Raw genomic sequence first — 17560 nt, forward strand, 5'->3', positions numbered from 1 at the left:
GGAAAGAGTGTGGGTTAGGATCCCAGAGCCTTCGCCAGCAGGGTTAATGCAGATACGTTAATCTCAGTTTTCTTGTTGCTAGTATTTCAGTGCTGCTTCATCGTCTTAGCCAACAGTGGCTACCCTGCCTCATCCCCATAAGCTTTCATCGTGATGTCTGTCTGAATCGCCCCACCCCCTCCCAGTTCCTCCCCAGCTACCTCTTAGATGGAGGAAATGAGACAATGTAGGTGGCCTGCTATGACCTAGATTATTTAATATAAGCAAAACCAACATCAGAGTGCTGAGGTAGGGCTTTTCCAAGAAGGTTGTATGTGGAGAACATTAATCTGCTTGAGAATGAGATTGGCCATCAGATCTGTGGTGTGAAGATGAAGTTCCATCTTCCTCGTGGGTGGACCGACTCGGGGACCTGTCCCGATTGCGGAGCAGGAGCTTCTGCTGCTAGCGTGGGCGGGTGGTAGGTAGTGTGGCCAAGGAGAGCATATGGCCTTGAGATATTGAATCAGAGGACAGCGTGGAGGCCAGGAGATACTAGCTTGGCATTGAAACCTCAAGGGAATCATTGGACCTTAATTGTTTCAGTCCACCCTGGGTGACTTTCCATAACTATTTAGTTTGGCTTTAAGTGACCTCATGGATTGCACGCTTGACCAAGGTGAGTCAGAACATGTGCTAAATCGTAGTAAACTGTGTTCCCTCTGCTGTGTTCTGATGACCTGTGGGCCTTCCCAGAGGAACATACCCTGGGAGTTGGAACACATGTTTGCAGTTCTGATTCCCTCACCAACCAGCTGGGTGACCTTGCAGGAGTCACTTAGCCTCTCTGTGCCTTGGTTACCCCATTGCTAAGTCTCAGAGAGACATATCTTAAGTGTAAAAAGAAATTATAGAAAGGTTTCAACCCTTGGGTAAAAACATCTTACTATAAGGTTCTTTTTATCAGTCAGTAGATATAGCTTCCCTTGAACAAGATCCAAGACTCCTCTGAATTCTGCTCCTAGTTTAAGCCTCTTATCTGGCCCCTTTCAGCATCCTATACACACTTCAGATGCAGTGCTAGTTATACTGAATTTAAATTATCTGTGTAATGTCTTCTGTGTTAGATATCTGTGGTTCATCTTTCCTTTCATCCCTATAGACTAGCGTGGTGGGGGGGCGGGGGTGGATCAAGCAAGACATGTTGAATGAGACTGAATTAAACAAAGTCTCAGGATATGTTTATTTAGTGTTTTTGCAAAGGTGCTTGCTCCCTGCAGAAAGCCAAAGTGGTGAGAGCAAGTGCTCATGGGGAGAGGTCCCTTGCTTACCACGGGGAGTCTGATAAGAATCTCTTTGTTGTCAGGCACCTACCTCTTCTTCTCAACAGTAGTATCACCACTTGGAGAATCATGATAATGCCAACGATGCCCCCTAAGAAGAGCCCAGCATATAGTCCCCATTGTCTTGATTCTGGAAAAAAAAAAGTTAAAGGGCAAACTCAAAATGCTGTGAGTTTAAAAACATCCCACGCAGAAGTGGGGAGACCTAGCCTCATGTTTTCTGCCTATGTTTTTTCTCAAGGGAGACATTAATTCTCATAGCTTTAGAGATCAAATTTAGCCCACTGAAGAGTTCCAGATCTGTTTCCTTATCCTGATTTCCGTCGCTATACTTGACTTCCATACACCTAGTTTCTGTAAAGACTCTTCTACTCAGATGTTTTATTTTTCACTTCACTTGAGACATTTTACCACATGACTAAAGCTAAACTTATCTTTGTTTTTTCCTAAGTCCATATCTCTGCTAGGTTTCTCTGTTTGTAAATTTCTAATGTGTCCCGTATCCATTTTGGTGAAAAGAACACAATGGCTCCACATGCTGTCCCCACACTCCCACACAGTTCTCATGAGACACCACGAGGAAGGAGGATCTACTTTACTTTTAAAATAAACACAGTAGTGCTATTATTGTCCTTCCATGCAAATAATTGTATTGAACTAACTAGACCTGAACTGAAAGAAAAGCATGTAGTTTTCCTCTGAATCATTCCCGCATTTAATATTAGCACTAGACCACCAGTCACTAAGTTAAAAATCAGAGAGCCAGTTTTCATTGTTTTCTCTCCTCTCCCTCCTTTACCAAATCCTTCTGAACCAGGAGCAGCATCTTAATAAATAAGACATTTAGCTCAAAAAGATAATAATAGATAATTACTGAGCATTTACAATGGACCAAGCATTTTTTAGTGCATTGTCTATTAATGCATTTAATCCTCAAAGCAATCCTATGAGGTAGATACTCATTACTCCCATTTTGTGGATAAGGAAGAGGGCACAGAGATCCTTGAGAACTATAGGTTGGTCTAAGAGTAGAAACATGGCTGAATATTGAAGACAGACTTCTTGGAGACTCAGGGAGATGTATGGGCTTGGGGTTAAGTTACATCAGGGTAATGAACAGTGGCTGACAACCCAAAGCACTAGGTTTCTAAGTGAAGTAATAGCATTCACATTCTAAATAGAAAGACATCAGGAGGCACTGTTACATTAATGAGTAAGGGTAACTTGTAAAGATGATTGTGAAATCAGGCTGATTGTTGTTAAACCTGTGATAGATTTGTTGGGAAGTAACTGAAAGAAAGGAATAAGTAGAGGACAGAAGGGCAGGGTACTTACAGACACAATTCAGACATTTACAGAGTTGGCCAGAGATATAGCCTGAAGTTGCAACAAACTGATAAAATGCATCCTGCCAAGATCCAACTGGGCCTGATAGATGAGCAGAAGTTGCCTCCAGGATTTGAAAAGATTTTTTTCTTTCTAGGTCTTTAACTCATCAAGTCATCCCAGGGAGTCCCACCGAACTGGGGTTTTGTAAGCATCTTGATTATAGAGTTTCTTCCCAGAACTAAACATATTTTAACTCAGCCAGATAACAATTTTAGCAGTCTCATGACCCCCAGTCAAAAAGCAAGGGTGCAAGCAGAGTTATAAGAAGGCTACTAAATTTACATAAAGCCTGAAATGTGAGTACAGAGTCACTGCGGAAGCTGGAGTTGCCCTATGAACAGCTCTAGCCTGAATGGCTGAGGGCTGCTGAGAGCCCACTTCACATGTGTGTATGTGTGTGTGTGTATCTGAGGAACAGTGACAGATTGATTATATAGTGCTTATGTTGCCAACACCAGAAAACTCATAGAGAAACCTTTCAAATCCTAAGATAAAGAAGCAGGGCCCACAGCCTAAGTACCGCCAGGTTTCTTCAACCCATGGGATGGACCCAGTAAACGGTTATAGTAGCACGTAGTATTTCAAGACTATTTCCTCTTTTTCTTCCCTCGTGTATTTTGAGATCTTCTAAAACAACAGGACAAGCACTGCAGCTACATAAGTGAATTTAAAAAATAGCATTTCTTTCAAATTTCTTTTATATAAAAATAAAACCAATAAGGTGATGTACCTAAAACTAGAAAATAGCAAGATAGCTAAATAAATTAAAGTAAAACTAGAAAATAGAAGATGACATAAGTGCATAAGTCACAGCTGCCAAATGAGAGTTTCTTGTGTTGTGACAGCCCAGCCACCTACCTACTCACATAAACTAAAAATAACTGGGGCATATTATGGCCCAGAGGACACAATAGCAAGTGCTCTCTCTTTCTTTTCAGGGTCTCAGGAAGATGAAAGCTATCTGCTCCTCTTGTCCTATGACATACATGACCCACTTCTGCCAGGTCAGCCACATCGGAAAGGCAACCTGGTCACAGTCCTGAAAGACATTTCATAAGCCCTAATTTCCCCCTTAATCTTTGGATACAAATTAATATGAATCTATTGGAGGATGTAAGTTATAGGACCACAGACTTTTTTTTTTAACTTTAAAGGAATTACAGAGCTTATCGGGCTCAGCTCACTGGTTTGATGTTGAGAAAACAGAGACCCAGGCAAGCATACCTAGAGTCACAGAAGAAGGCAATGGCCAAAACGGGTGAGAAGAGACCTGAAGGCTTCACAGTTTGTTTTAGCCTATGGAGGTGAGGCCTCTTACAATGAGAGCAGCAGAAGGGTAGGACGCCTGGCAGATGTTCTGAGTCAAAAGCTCTCTGAGGTCCCAGCTCACCCCTCACCAACCTTCATCCCACATCTGCAGGTGTCTCTCCTCTGCTTCCTCCCACTGCACCTTCACCAGTCCCATCGCCTGCCTAGCCCTGGCCCCAGGCCAAGCTTAACTCCTCTGTGTAACTCTTCCCTCCACTCCAGCTCCCATTCTTCCATCTCCTTTGGACTCTGAAGCCCCTTGATTTATGTCCTACATCTGAAAATTATCTTTGCTGTGGAGACTGTCTTCAGGGAGGGCACCTGGAGCCAGACAGATGGACTCAAATTCTGGGTCTACCACTTGATAGCTCTGTGACCACCAGAGGCCTCATACCCTCTGGGGTCCCTGTTTCCTCAATGTCAGAACAAACATAAAAATATTCAGTTCGAAGAGTTGTTCTGATGAACCAAAGAAATAACATATGGAAAGTGCTTAGAGTAATGCCTAGAATCTAGCATGTGGTGCGTGCATGATAAATCACTTCCGATTTATCACAACAAAGAGTTGTGTCCGACTCTTTGTGGCCCTAAGAACTGTAGCCCACCAGGCTCCTCTGTCCATGAGATTCTCCATCCCATGGATATTCTCCAGGTAAGAATACTGGAGTAGGTCGCCATGCCCTCATTCCAAGGGATCTTCCTGACCCAGGGATCAAACCTGCATCTCCTGCATTGGCAGACGGGTTCTTTACCATTAGTACCACCTGGGACTCCCAAGGCAAGTGGAATTGATGTTTATTCACCACACGCTTCCCAGGTGTAGCTTCTACACTTAGTGTTCACCTTTTTGGTGCTCTTATTCAATTATGATATGCATATGGAAACTAAATGTCACAGACTGCCTTTGGCAATTTAAATAAATATGGACAACAAAAAGCTACTTCTACAGCTTGTGGGGGTCGGGATGCCCACAATCTCTTTAATTTCTCTCCTGCAGCCCTCTAGTCTGAGCTGTCCTGAGTGCAAGGTTCAGTGCCTTCACCCATTTCCACACACAAAAAAAATAAAACCAAAAAACCTATACTAAGAATTTTGTTGGGGGACTTCCCTGGTGATCCAGTGGTTAAGACTCTATGCTTCCACTTCAAGGGGCATGAGCTCAGTAGCTGGTCTGGGAATTCAGATCCTGCATGCTGTGTGGTGTAGCAAAAACAAACAAAGAGAATGTCATGGGTTCGAATCCTCTACTGCAGATTTGAAAGTTCACAAGGAGCAGATTCCATCGTGAAAAGGGAAGCTTTCTAACACATGAGAGGCTCAGACCCTATCTTTCTCTTTCTATACCTACACAAGCAACACCTTCCCCCATTATAACACAGAAGTATTTAACCTACAGCTGGATTCTTTGGGGGAGGGAGGTCTTATCTTCTGCTCTCCATAAAGAGCAGCTTACACTCTTCATAAAGCATTTATGAAGCTCTTTATCCTAAAGAAGCTCTGTTCCCTCCCAAAGAGGAATTCTAATAGTGGTTTCTTTAATATGATCATGTTTTTCTAACCCAGTAAGGTGTAGGAGTCCTATCTAGATGGTAAACTCCTTGAAGGTAGACCCTGTACCTTATACTTCACATGCCTTCCCCTTTCCACATGACACAGTATAGGGCAGGGGGCACTCAATATGCACATGATGGACAAGTGATTTAAGTTAAATTAGGAGCCATAGAATGAAGTTTGGAGAAGACTATCATATACACTTTGGCTAAGAATTATCAGAACTCTAAGTTCAGTGGTAAAGAATCCACCTTCCAGTGCAGGAGACACAGCAGATACAGGTTTGATCCCTGAGTCGGGAAGATCCCCTGAGGGAGGAAATGACAACCCACTCTAGTATTGTTGCTGGGAAATTCCATGGACAGAGGAGCCTGGAGGGCCACAGTCTGTGGGGTTGCAAAGAGTCAGACATGACTGAGCATACATGCATATACACAAAAGTATAAGAAGGTCTCAGAAGGAATGCAGGGTCACCTTCTGAATGGCCCAAGGCAGGAGTAGACGGGAACAATCAATGACCTACTTGGCAGTGCTTTATTATAGCCAAATGGAACCAGGAAGAAGGTGTGCATCTGTGCTCTCAGCACCATCTGTGTTCCCATTTTCAAACCACCACTTCCTGTAGCAGAGACTCTGGCTCTTTTTGCTCTCCCTCTTTTTGCTCAGTCATATAGTGAGGCCCCTCAGGATGACGATGCTCAGAAATCAGACCAACATTGTTCTGGGGTCCACAGGTCCCATTCTTCGTCCAAAAAGAATCCTTATCTGAACAGTCTTCTTTTTAAAAAAATTAAAAAATCATTAAAAAAACTTTATTAAATTTGTTACAACATTGTTTCTGTTCTTTGTTTTGGTTTTTTGGCCAAAGGCACATGGGATCTTAGCTCTCCAACCAAGGATCAAACCCACACTCCGTGTATTGGAAGGCAAAGTCTTAACCAGTGCCAGGGAAGTCCCTGAACATTCTTAAAGAGGAGACTTAGGACTTTCCCCCTCCGTGGAACCTCTTAGAGACAGCTGAGCAGGCTGGTTGAGAACTCCAGTGCCATTTATGAAGAGTTCTTTGCATGAGTTTCCATCCTTTGGTCTTCTATTTGATTGGCTGTGGTTTAAACCTGATAACTTGGCAGGTAGCCACACTTCTAAGGAAAAGGCTGAAGGGCCTTTTTCATGTATCTCTGAAAGTCTGCTGCCACAGAAACACAAAAGTCTCTCTCAAGTCCCCAAACTCTAATTGTTTAGGGAGATAAAGAAGAAAATAAAAAGAATCTGAGAAACAAATGTAGCTCACCCGAGGAGATACTGAGATGCTAATATAACGGTCTGAGAGTGCCATATCTCTTTCCTGCCTTTCATGTGGTTCTGTCAGTAAGGCCTTCTGCCTGAAGCACATCAACTTGAAGAAGTCAATCATCTTCAAGAGACACCTTTTTGTTGGTGGCGGTTTCCTCTCAGAATTGGGAGTGGGGGAAGGGTGGTCCCAAACCATACACTAATTTAAGATATGGCACTAACCAAGTAAAGATTATTACACAGAGTTCTCAGCTTCCAGAAAAATCCCTCATACTTGTCTATACCACCCAGCATCATGTTGCAGGGACTACTGGGTGTAACCCATTTTCATCCTTCCCCGACAAAGCAAGTCTTGTCCAGTCACATGACTGCACAGCTAAGGACTACATTTCTCAGCTTCCTGTGTAGCAGGGGCCAAGTGACAGGGCTCTGGTCCGTGAGAGGGGACAGGTTTCATCCTTCCAGGATTGTTGCCACACTTCCTGGGTTGGGAGTACCAGGGAGACGGACTTGCCTATACACAGAACAGCTAGATGACGCAGTAACAGTGGGAGCTCCCTTTTGATGAGATGGCCTTGTTAGAAAGGGGGAGCCCCCGGAGCTCACTGGCAGGCGTCAGATTTTCCTTCCACGGAGCTAACCTAGACTTGCTGAGCCAACCTTTTGCTAATCTACTGAAAGGGGTCCTCTTTTCAAAATGAGCTCCCAGGGGCATTCCCTCTGAGTTCAACTGTTTAAGGTTTAGTATTACTCATTACTGCACAGACAGAACTATTTCAGATCACGGTCATGAAGGATGGCAGCAAGTCACTGACAGTCCAGAACTGGCCCACATTGACATGATCTAGGAGAAGGCTTGGTAGCATCCCCGGATTTGTTTTTGTTGTTGTTGTTTAGTTGCTAAATCATGTCCAGCTCTTTGGGACCCTGTATACTGTAGCCTGCCAGGCTTTTCTGTCCATAGATTTCCCAGGCAAGAATACTGGAATGGGTTGCCATTTTCTTCTCCTGGGAACCTTCTTGACACAGAGATTGAACCCGCATCTCCTGTATTGGCAGGGGGGGTTCTTTTTTTTTTTTTTTTTTCACGACTGAGCCACTAAGAAAGTACTTTGTAGTAAAGAGGCTTCATAACAATAGATATGAAGGTATTTCTTGCTGTAAAACAGTGAGATAACAATTGGAATAAAGATGAATATATGATGGAGAGTCTGGACAATTGTTAGGAAAAAAGATCTTGAGAAACAAATATGTTCTTGTGTGGTTTAGTCTGAGTCCTGATGGGAACCAGTGCTGACATCATGACACATTTGCTTTCATCACATCATTACCATTTGAATTTTTCATTAACGAAAGTGAAATATGTCTCAAGATCACTGTCCTTATTATAGATGACAAACAGACCTCTAGTAAATCCTCATACCCCACCACATCATCCCAAGACTGGGATTTCCCTCCCTTGAATGGGATCTTTGTTAAAGGAACAGCCAGTGCTCTGGCTCAGGACTCATCATCTCTTGATGGGTGACTGCAATAATGGGCCCTCCCCACAGCTAGTTTCTTTTCCTTCTGCTTCTTCCCCACCACAGTCTACTGTCCACACCACTGAAAATTCTCTCTGAAATGCAAAACTAATCACATTACTCCTCTATCTAAAACTATCTATTAGTTCCCATCAGAATACCATAGGACAATACAGAACAAGGCCCAGTTATATCTGCTTTTCTCTCTGCCTTGAGTGTCTTTCTCTTATCTGCTTGGGTAATTTCTATTTATTCTTCAAAACCTAGTTTGTGTCACATTCTCCGTGATGCTGTTTCTGATTCCCTGAAACAGTGTCAATCATTCCGTCCTCTGGGTTCACTTGCACATATTTCTGTTTTGCCCCTATCGTACTACTTAACCTGGAATAATAGTTACTTATAGAGCTATTCCCTTTCTTAAGAGCAAAGAGTGTGTCTTTTTTTTGTCTTTGTGTTCTCAGCACCTAGCACACCTTTGGAACATAGCAGAATCTCAGTAATATTTTGTTTGTTGAACCAAGCATGGTATTTTAAAAATTAGTGATATTCCTTTGCAAACCCAAATCAACGAAATAATAAAATTCTGTTTTCCATATTTAGGCAATCTGGTGTACTGAAAATGGCATGCCACAGTCTAGCTGTGTGATTTGGTTCTCGAATGCTGTGGTTCCCCATCCCTGGAGGCAGGGCAGGGGATCTCTATTTGTGTTATGGGTTGACTGTGTTTCCCCAAAAATTCATATGTTGAAGTCCTTAGAATGTGACCTTATTTGGAGACTGGGTCTTTACAGAGGTAATCAAGTTAACATGAGGTCATTAGGTTGAATCTGAATCTAATCTTACTAATGTCCTTGTAAGAGGAAATCTGGACATACAGAGTCGCTGGGGATGAGCATGCGGAGACCACATGAAGATACAGCAAGAAGACAGCCATCTACTGCCAAGGAGAGAGGCCTCAGAGAAAAAATCAACCCTTCCAACACTTTGATCTTGGACTTCTAGCCTCCTTTCTCCTGTGAGAAAGTAAATTTCTGTTATTTAAGCCACCTCACCTGTGGTGTTTTTGTTACGGCAACCCTAGCAAAGTAATTACTGCTGCTGCTGCTGCTAAGTCGCTTCAGTTGTGTCCAACTCTGTGCAACCCCATAGACGGCAGCCTACCAGGCTCCCCCGTCCCTGGGATTCTCCAGTGAAGAACACTGGATTGGGTTGCCATTTCCTTCTCCAATGCATGAAAGTGAAAAGTGAAAGGGAAGTCGCTCAGCCGTGTCCAACTCCCAGCAACCCCATGGACTGCAGCCCACCAGGCTTCTCCATCCATGGGATTTTCCAGGCAAGAGTACTGGAGTGGGGTGCCATTGCCTTCTCTGAAAGTAATTACAGGTGGGTCCTAATCCAACATGACTGGTGTCATTTTAATAAGGGGAAATTAGGACAGATATACGCAGAGAGGGAAGACAATGTGAAGAGACAAAAGGAGAAGACAGCTATCTCCAAGCCAAGGAGAGAAGCATGGAACGGCTCCTTCCCTCATGGCCTTCAGAAGAAACTTAACACTACTGACACTTTGATTTTGAACTTCTAGCCTCCAGAACTGTGAAACAATAGACTTCGGTTATGTAAGTCACTCAGTTTACAACACCTTTTTACAACACCCCTAGCAAATATATACCTTGGTAATCCTTCATTAGCATTTCTTATCAATGTACATACAAATGGACTTATAGACTATTTACTCTGGAAAGAACTTCAGGAGTTCACCCTTTTCAGTTTACATATAATGAAACAGAGGTCCAAGAAAGTGTAATGGCTGCTGAGTAGTTGCCTTAATGCCTGAGTTGAGGTCCTGACAGGGTTTTCCCATGGTTCCATGTTTCTGCTGCTTCTTGACCTCCCCCATCTCATGAAGGCCTGCTCCATATCCAGTAAATCTGGTCACACTAGTGCATACTCAGTCCTCAAAGTGGTTTAGATGGACCACTCAAGCATCTTTACATGTTTCTTTTTTCTTTCCTTTTTAAAAATTTTATATTCAATTTTTATTTTATTTTTTGTCCATGTCATGTGCTATGTGTGATCTTAGTTCCCTAGAAAGAAAGAAAGTGATGTCGCTCGGTCATGTCCGACTATTTGCAACCCTATGGACTATAGCCTACCAGGCTTATCTGTCCATGGGATTGTCTAGGCAAGAGTACTGGAGTGGGTTTCCATTTCCTTCTCCAGGGCATCTTCCTGACCCAGGGATCAAACCCGGGTCTCCTGCATTGTAGGCAGATGCTTTATCCTCTGAGCTACATGTCTTCTGCAGTGGAAGTGCAGTCTTAACTACTGGACCATCAGGGAAGTCCCTTTATATTTTTTTTTAAGAATGTCCTGAGCTAAGTGCCTCTAGCAGAAGCTTTATGGCCAAGACTTTGAGATACTTTAAGTAAATTCTTGTTAAAGCATACTGAGGAACATGAAGAGAATTATTCTTCTTTTCTGAGATGGGTCAGGGTAAAACATTTGGTGCCCTAAGAGGGTTGCTATGACCAGAGAAGGCTGTGCTGAGGTGAGGGCTACCACTTTCTCAGCCACAAAGGAAAAACACACATATTTATTATGATTTATAAGGCATTTTAAAAGTGTATCATCTATTCTGATATTACCCATGAGGATTTCAGGATCAGACAGCTCAACTCTGGCACTTGCTCAGTGTGTGACTTTTGCATATCTTTGTTTCCTCATCTGTAAGGTGGGGATATTAATACTATTTGATTGCTGTGAGGATTAAATGAGAGTCCACATAATTGATACATAGTCAAGAAAAATTTTCAGGCATTATTTTAGATGAAGAATCTGAGTCTTAGGATAAGCAGCTTATCTTTGTAAGTAACAAGGGTAACACCGGATCTAGAGTTTATATTCTGTGTCTTTTTGTTGGAGCATTTAATCCATTTACATTTAAAGTAGTTATTGACATATATGTTCCTATTGCTATTTTCTTAATTGTGGTTTATTTTGTAGATCTTTTTCCTTCCCTTGTATTTCTTGACTATATAAGTCCCTTTAACATTTGTTGTAAAGCTGGTTTGGTGGTACTGAATTCTCTTAACTTTTGCTCGTCTGAAAAGCTTTTTATTTCTCCATCAATTTTGAATAAGATCCTTGCCAGGTACAGTAAACTTGGTTGTAGATTTTTCCCTTTCAGTACTTTAAATATATCCTGCCATTCCCTTCTGGCCTGCAGAGTTTCTGTTGAAAGATCAGCTGTTAAGTGTATGGGGTTTCCCTTGTATGTTACCTGTTGCTTCTCCCTCGTTGCTTTTAATATTCTTTCTTTGTGTTTAGTCTTTGTTAGTTTGATTAGTATGTGTCTTGGCATGTTTCTCCTTGGGTTTATCCTGTATGGGACTCTTTGTGCCTCCTGAACTTGATTGACTATTTTCTTTTCCATGTTGGGGAAATTTCAACTATAATCTCTTCAAAAATTTTCCCATACCCTTTCTTTTTCTCTTCCTCTTCTGGGACCCGTATAATTTAAATGTTGGTGTGTTTGATATTGTCCCAGAGGTCTCTGAGACTGTCCTCAGTTCTTTTCATTCTTTTTACTTTATTCTGCTCTTCAGAAGTTATTTCTACCATTTTATCTTCCAGCTCACTGATTCATTCTTCTGCTTCAGATATTCTGCTACTGATTCCTTCCAGAGTATTTTTAATTTCAGTAACTGTGTTGTTTGTCTTTGTAGGTTTATTCCTTAATTCTTCTAGGTCTTTGTGAATTGATTCTTGCATTTTCTCCATTTTGTTTTCAAGGTTTTTAATCAACTTTACTATCATTATTCTGAATTCTTTTTCAGGTAGTTTGTCTATTTCCTCTTCATTTATTTGGACTTCTGTGTTTCTAGTTTGTCGCTTCATTTGTGTAGTATTTCTCTGCCTTTTCATTATTTTCATTTAACTTACTGTGTTTGAGGTTTTCTTTTCCCAGGCTTCAAGTAAAGTTGAATTCTTTCCTTGAAGAAGGTTGAATTCTTTCTTCCTTTTGATTTCTGCCCTCCTAAGCTTGGTCCAGTGGTTTGTGTAAGCTTCATATAGGGTGAGATTTGTGCTGAGTTTTTCTTTGTTTTTCCTCTGATGGGCAAGGCTGAGTGAGGCAGTAATCTTGTTTTCTGATGATTGGGTTTGTATTTTTGTTTTGTTTGTTCTTTAGATGAGGTGTCCTGCACAGGGTGCTACTGGTGGTTGGGTGATGCTGGGTCTTGTATTCAAGTGGTTTCCTTTTGTGAGTTCTCACTATTTGATACTCCCTAGGGTTAGTTCTCTGGTCTAGGGTCTTAGAGAACGTGCTCCCACTCCAAAGGCTCAGGATTTGATCTCTGCTATATATCGGGCTTGGTCTGTGACATCTGAGATCCAGTAGTAATCCAAACAGAAAACGATGCTCCTCGTGGTACTGTTTTCAAGGGTTAGTTCTGACCGCTGGTAGAGAACCGACTGCAGGGGGCCAAGGGTGGCAGCAGGGAGACCAGGAAGAAGGCTATTGTAGAAAGCCAGGCGAAAGAGGACAGTAGCTGGAGTCAGGGTGGTAGCTCTGTGATGGCACACTTTGGTATCCCCCTCAGCGTGGGCGCAGTGTCTGTGGGGACACTGAATGGAGACACGGGGTGCAGGCACCCGAGATCAGGGTCAGGCAGGGATGAAGGGTCTGTGATCCCCTGGAGTTTACATTCTGTAAACTCTACACTCATGAAAGACTGCTGTCTTGATCCCACCAGCACGTTCTGAATAGCTGTGGGCAGGGAGAGAGGTCTGAACCGGGGGAGAACCTCTGAATGTGGTTCATGCACAAGGTAGGCAAGCAGCCAGACACCTCATGTGAGTGGACAGGTGGCCAACTCTGCCATGAGTGGCTGGGGGGGGGAACATGCAGTGGGCAAGGCTCACCAAGGAGCTCTTAGATGCAGAAGGCAGGTGGATTTCCCCAGCAGTCCATCTGGAATACCTCAGGGGAGTTGCTGACTGGATATGCTATGCTGAAGGGCATGACCTGGCTGGATTCCCCTGTCCCTAGATCCTTGGTTATCTGGAAAAGCCTTCCAAATATACATCAAGGCTACTGTGGGCAAGAGTCTCCTTGGAATGATTCCTGTTTACCCTCAGTGGATGCAGAAGGAAGAATATCAGGGCACAGGTAATGACTGGCAGGGCCAGCACACTGGTTCTTCTGCCCCTGAACCTACCTGAGGCACGGACGCAAGATCTTAGTGAAAAGGCTCAGTGGTCTGTTTCCAGTCTCAAGTGGTGAGATGGGCTTACTTAATCAGCCCTTCCTTCCTTTTGATAACAGAATAATGATGCTTTATCTTTCCAGAAAAAGATTAGTCAGAAGATCTAGGTTTAGGTTCTGACTACCATTTATAAGCTGAAAAAACTTGAGAAGGGTTCTTACAGGCTATGAGCTTCAAGTTCCTAATCTGTAATAAAATGAGGATGATGACAACAGTTATCTGATAAGGCCATTGTGAGGAACAAAAGAGATCATACAATTGAAATGCTGTCTCAACAATAAAGTGCTCTATGACTTACCACTTTCCTAAGCTTCACAGTCCAGGTCTTAGTCAGAGATCTGACTCCCCTGACCCTCTGACCTGCTGCGGGAGTCACAGTCCATTTCATAAAATGTTTCCCTTTGTTACATCTTGCTTTTCAGTATTGAGCACATGTTTCATGTATTATCTGGACAGCAGAGGTTGTATGTCATATCTGTTCCCAATTTCCTGCAGCACAGGTGACTGATAAATGCTTATTGACGGTGTAGAACCGTCCCACTGTTAGTGGAGCATGAATTGGGAGTCAGGACCTGCCGCCCACACTCCCTTACCCCGCCAGCCTTGTAGGTTGGTGCCAAGGCAGGAGGGGACGGCAGGGTTCACCCAGGGCTCTGGGTCTAGTTCCATCATTTCTCACCAGTTTTCTCAACTATGAATGGAGCATAACGACACCTTGCTCATTATGAAGAGTAGCCACTCACTGAATGCACATAGGAGGCTTTTACAAACCATAGAGAAAATATAAAGTGTTGTTCCTAAGGTGAAGGCCATGGCTATGGAAGCAGAGCATTGGTCCAGGTGGAGACTGAGTCCATATCAACGTGGCGTAACAGCTGCCTCTCAGACACTTACCTGGGGGACTGGAGCTGCAACTGGGCCAAGGGATGAAGGTCTGAGAGCTGTTGCTGATGGGGTTGCTCACAGTGCAGATGTACACGTTGTTAGCATGCTGAGGGCCAAGAGTGAGATACAAGAGGTGGGAGCTATTGGTGGGACTCAGCAGGGGGACTCCTGCTTCCTCACTCCAGTTGTAAGTCACGTGGTCCCCTTTCTCCACCATGCAGGCCAGCATGAGACTGCAGTTCCCGTCTTCCTGGGTGGTGTTCAACACCTTAATTTGTGGAGTGGAGACCTGCTCTGTCAAAAGGGGGAGGAAGAGAGCCATCACTGAAATGAATCCTCTGGAATGGTGATTTAACCTTTTTGTTAGAAAAAATGCAACCTAACAGCATCTTTCCCTCCCTATAGATCTGTGGTGTAATATATTTCTAATAGGAACCTACTATTTCGCACCTTCCCTCCCCCTACTACCCCTCTATACTCCTTTCCAGGACCAGGGATAAAACAAAGAAGAGAAATATTGTCTTTTAGTTCCCTCCCACCAAGACTGTTAGGGCTCCCCTTGCATTCCTCTTGTTTCTAATTTAGGTTGCTCTCCTGTATTCCATCTGGAGAGTTTGCTCTCAGCTTATTCCCCCATGGGTTTGAATGTCCATGGCTAAAGTATTACCTTCTATATCTAAAAGAATGACTTTTCAGTGGTGGGATTTCATCTGTACTCTGTGTGTGTGTGTGTGTGTTGTGTGTGTGTGTGTATAGCAAGTGCTTTAGGATGTCTGAACTTGGGATAGCCACAGGCCTTACCAAACTTTTTCACTCTAAGGATGTAAAATTGGCAAGGTAGAAGGGAAAGTCCTTTTTATTTAGTAACTACTATAGGACAGGCAGAATACTAGAATTTCACACTCATCATGTTCTTTAATCTTTTCAACAACTTTCTCAACAACTATTATCCTACTTCTAATTATTCTCATTTTATAGATGAGGAAACTGAGTCCCAGAGAAGTAGAGTGTCTTACATAATTCCACTCAACTTTTAACAGCCAAGCTGAGATCTGAAATTATGTCTGTCTGATTCCAAAATCCAGCCTCTTTCTTTGACTTGAGAGAATACCATGGTTGCAGAGAACATATTTTCTAAGGTGAGAATTTGATCATAAAATATGATAAGATGTGACAAAGACAGTGAATCGTTCTAGAAAACCTATGTGTAACCTTTGTGCTTACAGCAGCCTTGCCCTGGGGACACTACTGGAGTGATCAGAACACCCTGATACCTGGTTAAGGGCTGTGGGAATTCTGCAGACATTTAAAGGGAAGATACCAAGGGAAGGCCGGGGAGGGACGTGCCATCTTGTGGTACCTGAGAATTTTAAAGAAATGTTGTGTGTGTGGGGCTTCCTGACCCACCTAGAAGCAGGACACCACACATAGCTGCCAGGATCCCTGGGAATTCAAAGGAGCTTTGGGACTGAAGAGACAAACTCTGGGTGCACTCAAGAGGGCCTGGCAGTTAAAGAGGCTCAAAAAAAAAAAAAAAACACCACTGGCCTTGGATTCAGATGGACCTAGGTTTTAGTTTAAGTTCTGCAACTAGGCGATTTTTTTTTTTTCACAACCAGGGCCTTTGTTTAAGTGAGAAAACTATGCTTCTTCCACCAGGTAGATGCAATCCTCTGCCAGGATGCAGGGCTTGGTGAGTGGTGTGTGGGTTGAGTTTCAGCTCTCCTTCTCCCAGGACCCCTAGTGGAGTGAACCACCTACACAGATGTGAGTAGGCACGTGCAAACCACTTATCTCTTGATTTCAGTGTCCTCGCCTATGAAAGAGAGGTTTTGCTTGATCAGTGGTATTCAAACTTTTAAAAATCAGAAGAAAAACCCACTATTTTCAAACAAAATCTTATTTGTAAATTGAGACTCTTGGGGCTCCGGGCCCTCTAGCATACAGGCAGCCGGGCTCCTTTCCTTTAGAAAATGGGAATAAAGGTAACTAGTGCTAATCAGCTATTACTAATGTGCAATTTGGACCAATTTAGTGAACCTCTAAAACTTTTCCCTGAAACCCTGTTTAACCCTAGACTGAGATGTCTTTCAAGTTGCTTCCAATTCTGAACACCCTTTGCTTCTGAGAGAAGCTTGAATTCTTAGGCAAGGCACTATGGCATTCCTTGTGGGCCAAGGAAGCCACCGTCATTACCATAGAGCTTCAGCTGCAGGCTAAAGTGCTGGACTGAAACATTTTCCTCCAGGCTTATAAAGTACCAGCCTTCATCCTCCTTCCTGCTCTTCAGGATCCTCAGGCTCAGGTTTTCCAGATGAAACTCATAGCCGTCCTTCAGAGGTGGAGAGCCACCTTTCCGCAGATCTAGGGACACTATTTTCTTCTTGACAGTGTCTTTGGGTGATTCTGCCATTGTGACAAGGATGTGGATGCTCTTATTCATGCTCCTACTTATCTCCTCAGATGCCAGGGGCAACAGCACGCTGCTTCCCAGCTGCCCGAGAATCGTCTTCGTGGAACTGGTCAAGCCCTCACCTGTGGAAAGAAGGAGAGGGAAGTATCTTATCATAGAAGCTTTGAGACTTACGTCCGTGCATCAGGAAAAACAGACTGGAGCGTCTCTCTCTTCCTCTTGGCCAATCTCTGGGGTTGCCAGATCCTTAGTAGTTTATAAGGACTGTCATGAGGATCTCACTGCATTCTCAGTATTTAAAAAATCCCAGTGGAAGTCTTGTGATAGAGCTGTATAGACTATCTACAATACTTGGTCTCTATGATCTAGGAGGGAATTCTATCAACTCAGATTTATAGTTAAGGCACCTAAGGCATAGAGAAGTTAAATGACATGCCTAAAGTTGTATAACTAGTAACCAGATTAATTCCTCAGCCAGACTTCTCACCACCACTGGATACAGTAAGTCCCCTACATACGAACATTCAAGTTGCAAACTTTCAAAGATGTGAATGTGCCCTTATATGCCAACTGTTCACTGTATTGTGCTATTGTACTTTTCAAGGT

At 43.2% G+C, this 17560-nt stretch overlaps 1 protein-coding gene across 1 annotated transcript in view; it reads right to left on the bottom strand.

The window, feature by feature from the left end:
- SLAMF1 (signaling lymphocytic activation molecule family member 1) overlaps positions 1–17560 on the bottom strand; it is a 39356-nt gene that overhangs the window by 13295 nt on the left and 8501 nt on the right. The window contains exons 2-4 of the mRNA XM_010837853.1: positions 16738–17076; positions 14551–14835; positions 1354–1452 (exon numbers count right to left, since the gene is read on the bottom strand). Of these exons, the coding sequence (XP_010836155.1) occupies positions 1354–1452; positions 14551–14835; positions 16738–17076 (723 nt within the window). The remainder of the gene's footprint in view (positions 1–1353; positions 1453–14550; positions 14836–16737; positions 17077–17560) is intronic.

Source organism: Bison bison, unplaced genomic scaffold (genome assembly GCF_000754665.1).
Source record: "Bison bison bison isolate TAMUID 2011002044 unplaced genomic scaffold, Bison_UMD1.0 scf7180017864082, whole genome shotgun sequence".
Classification (NCBI taxonomy): Eukaryota; Metazoa; Chordata; class Mammalia; order Artiodactyla; family Bovidae; genus Bison; species Bison bison.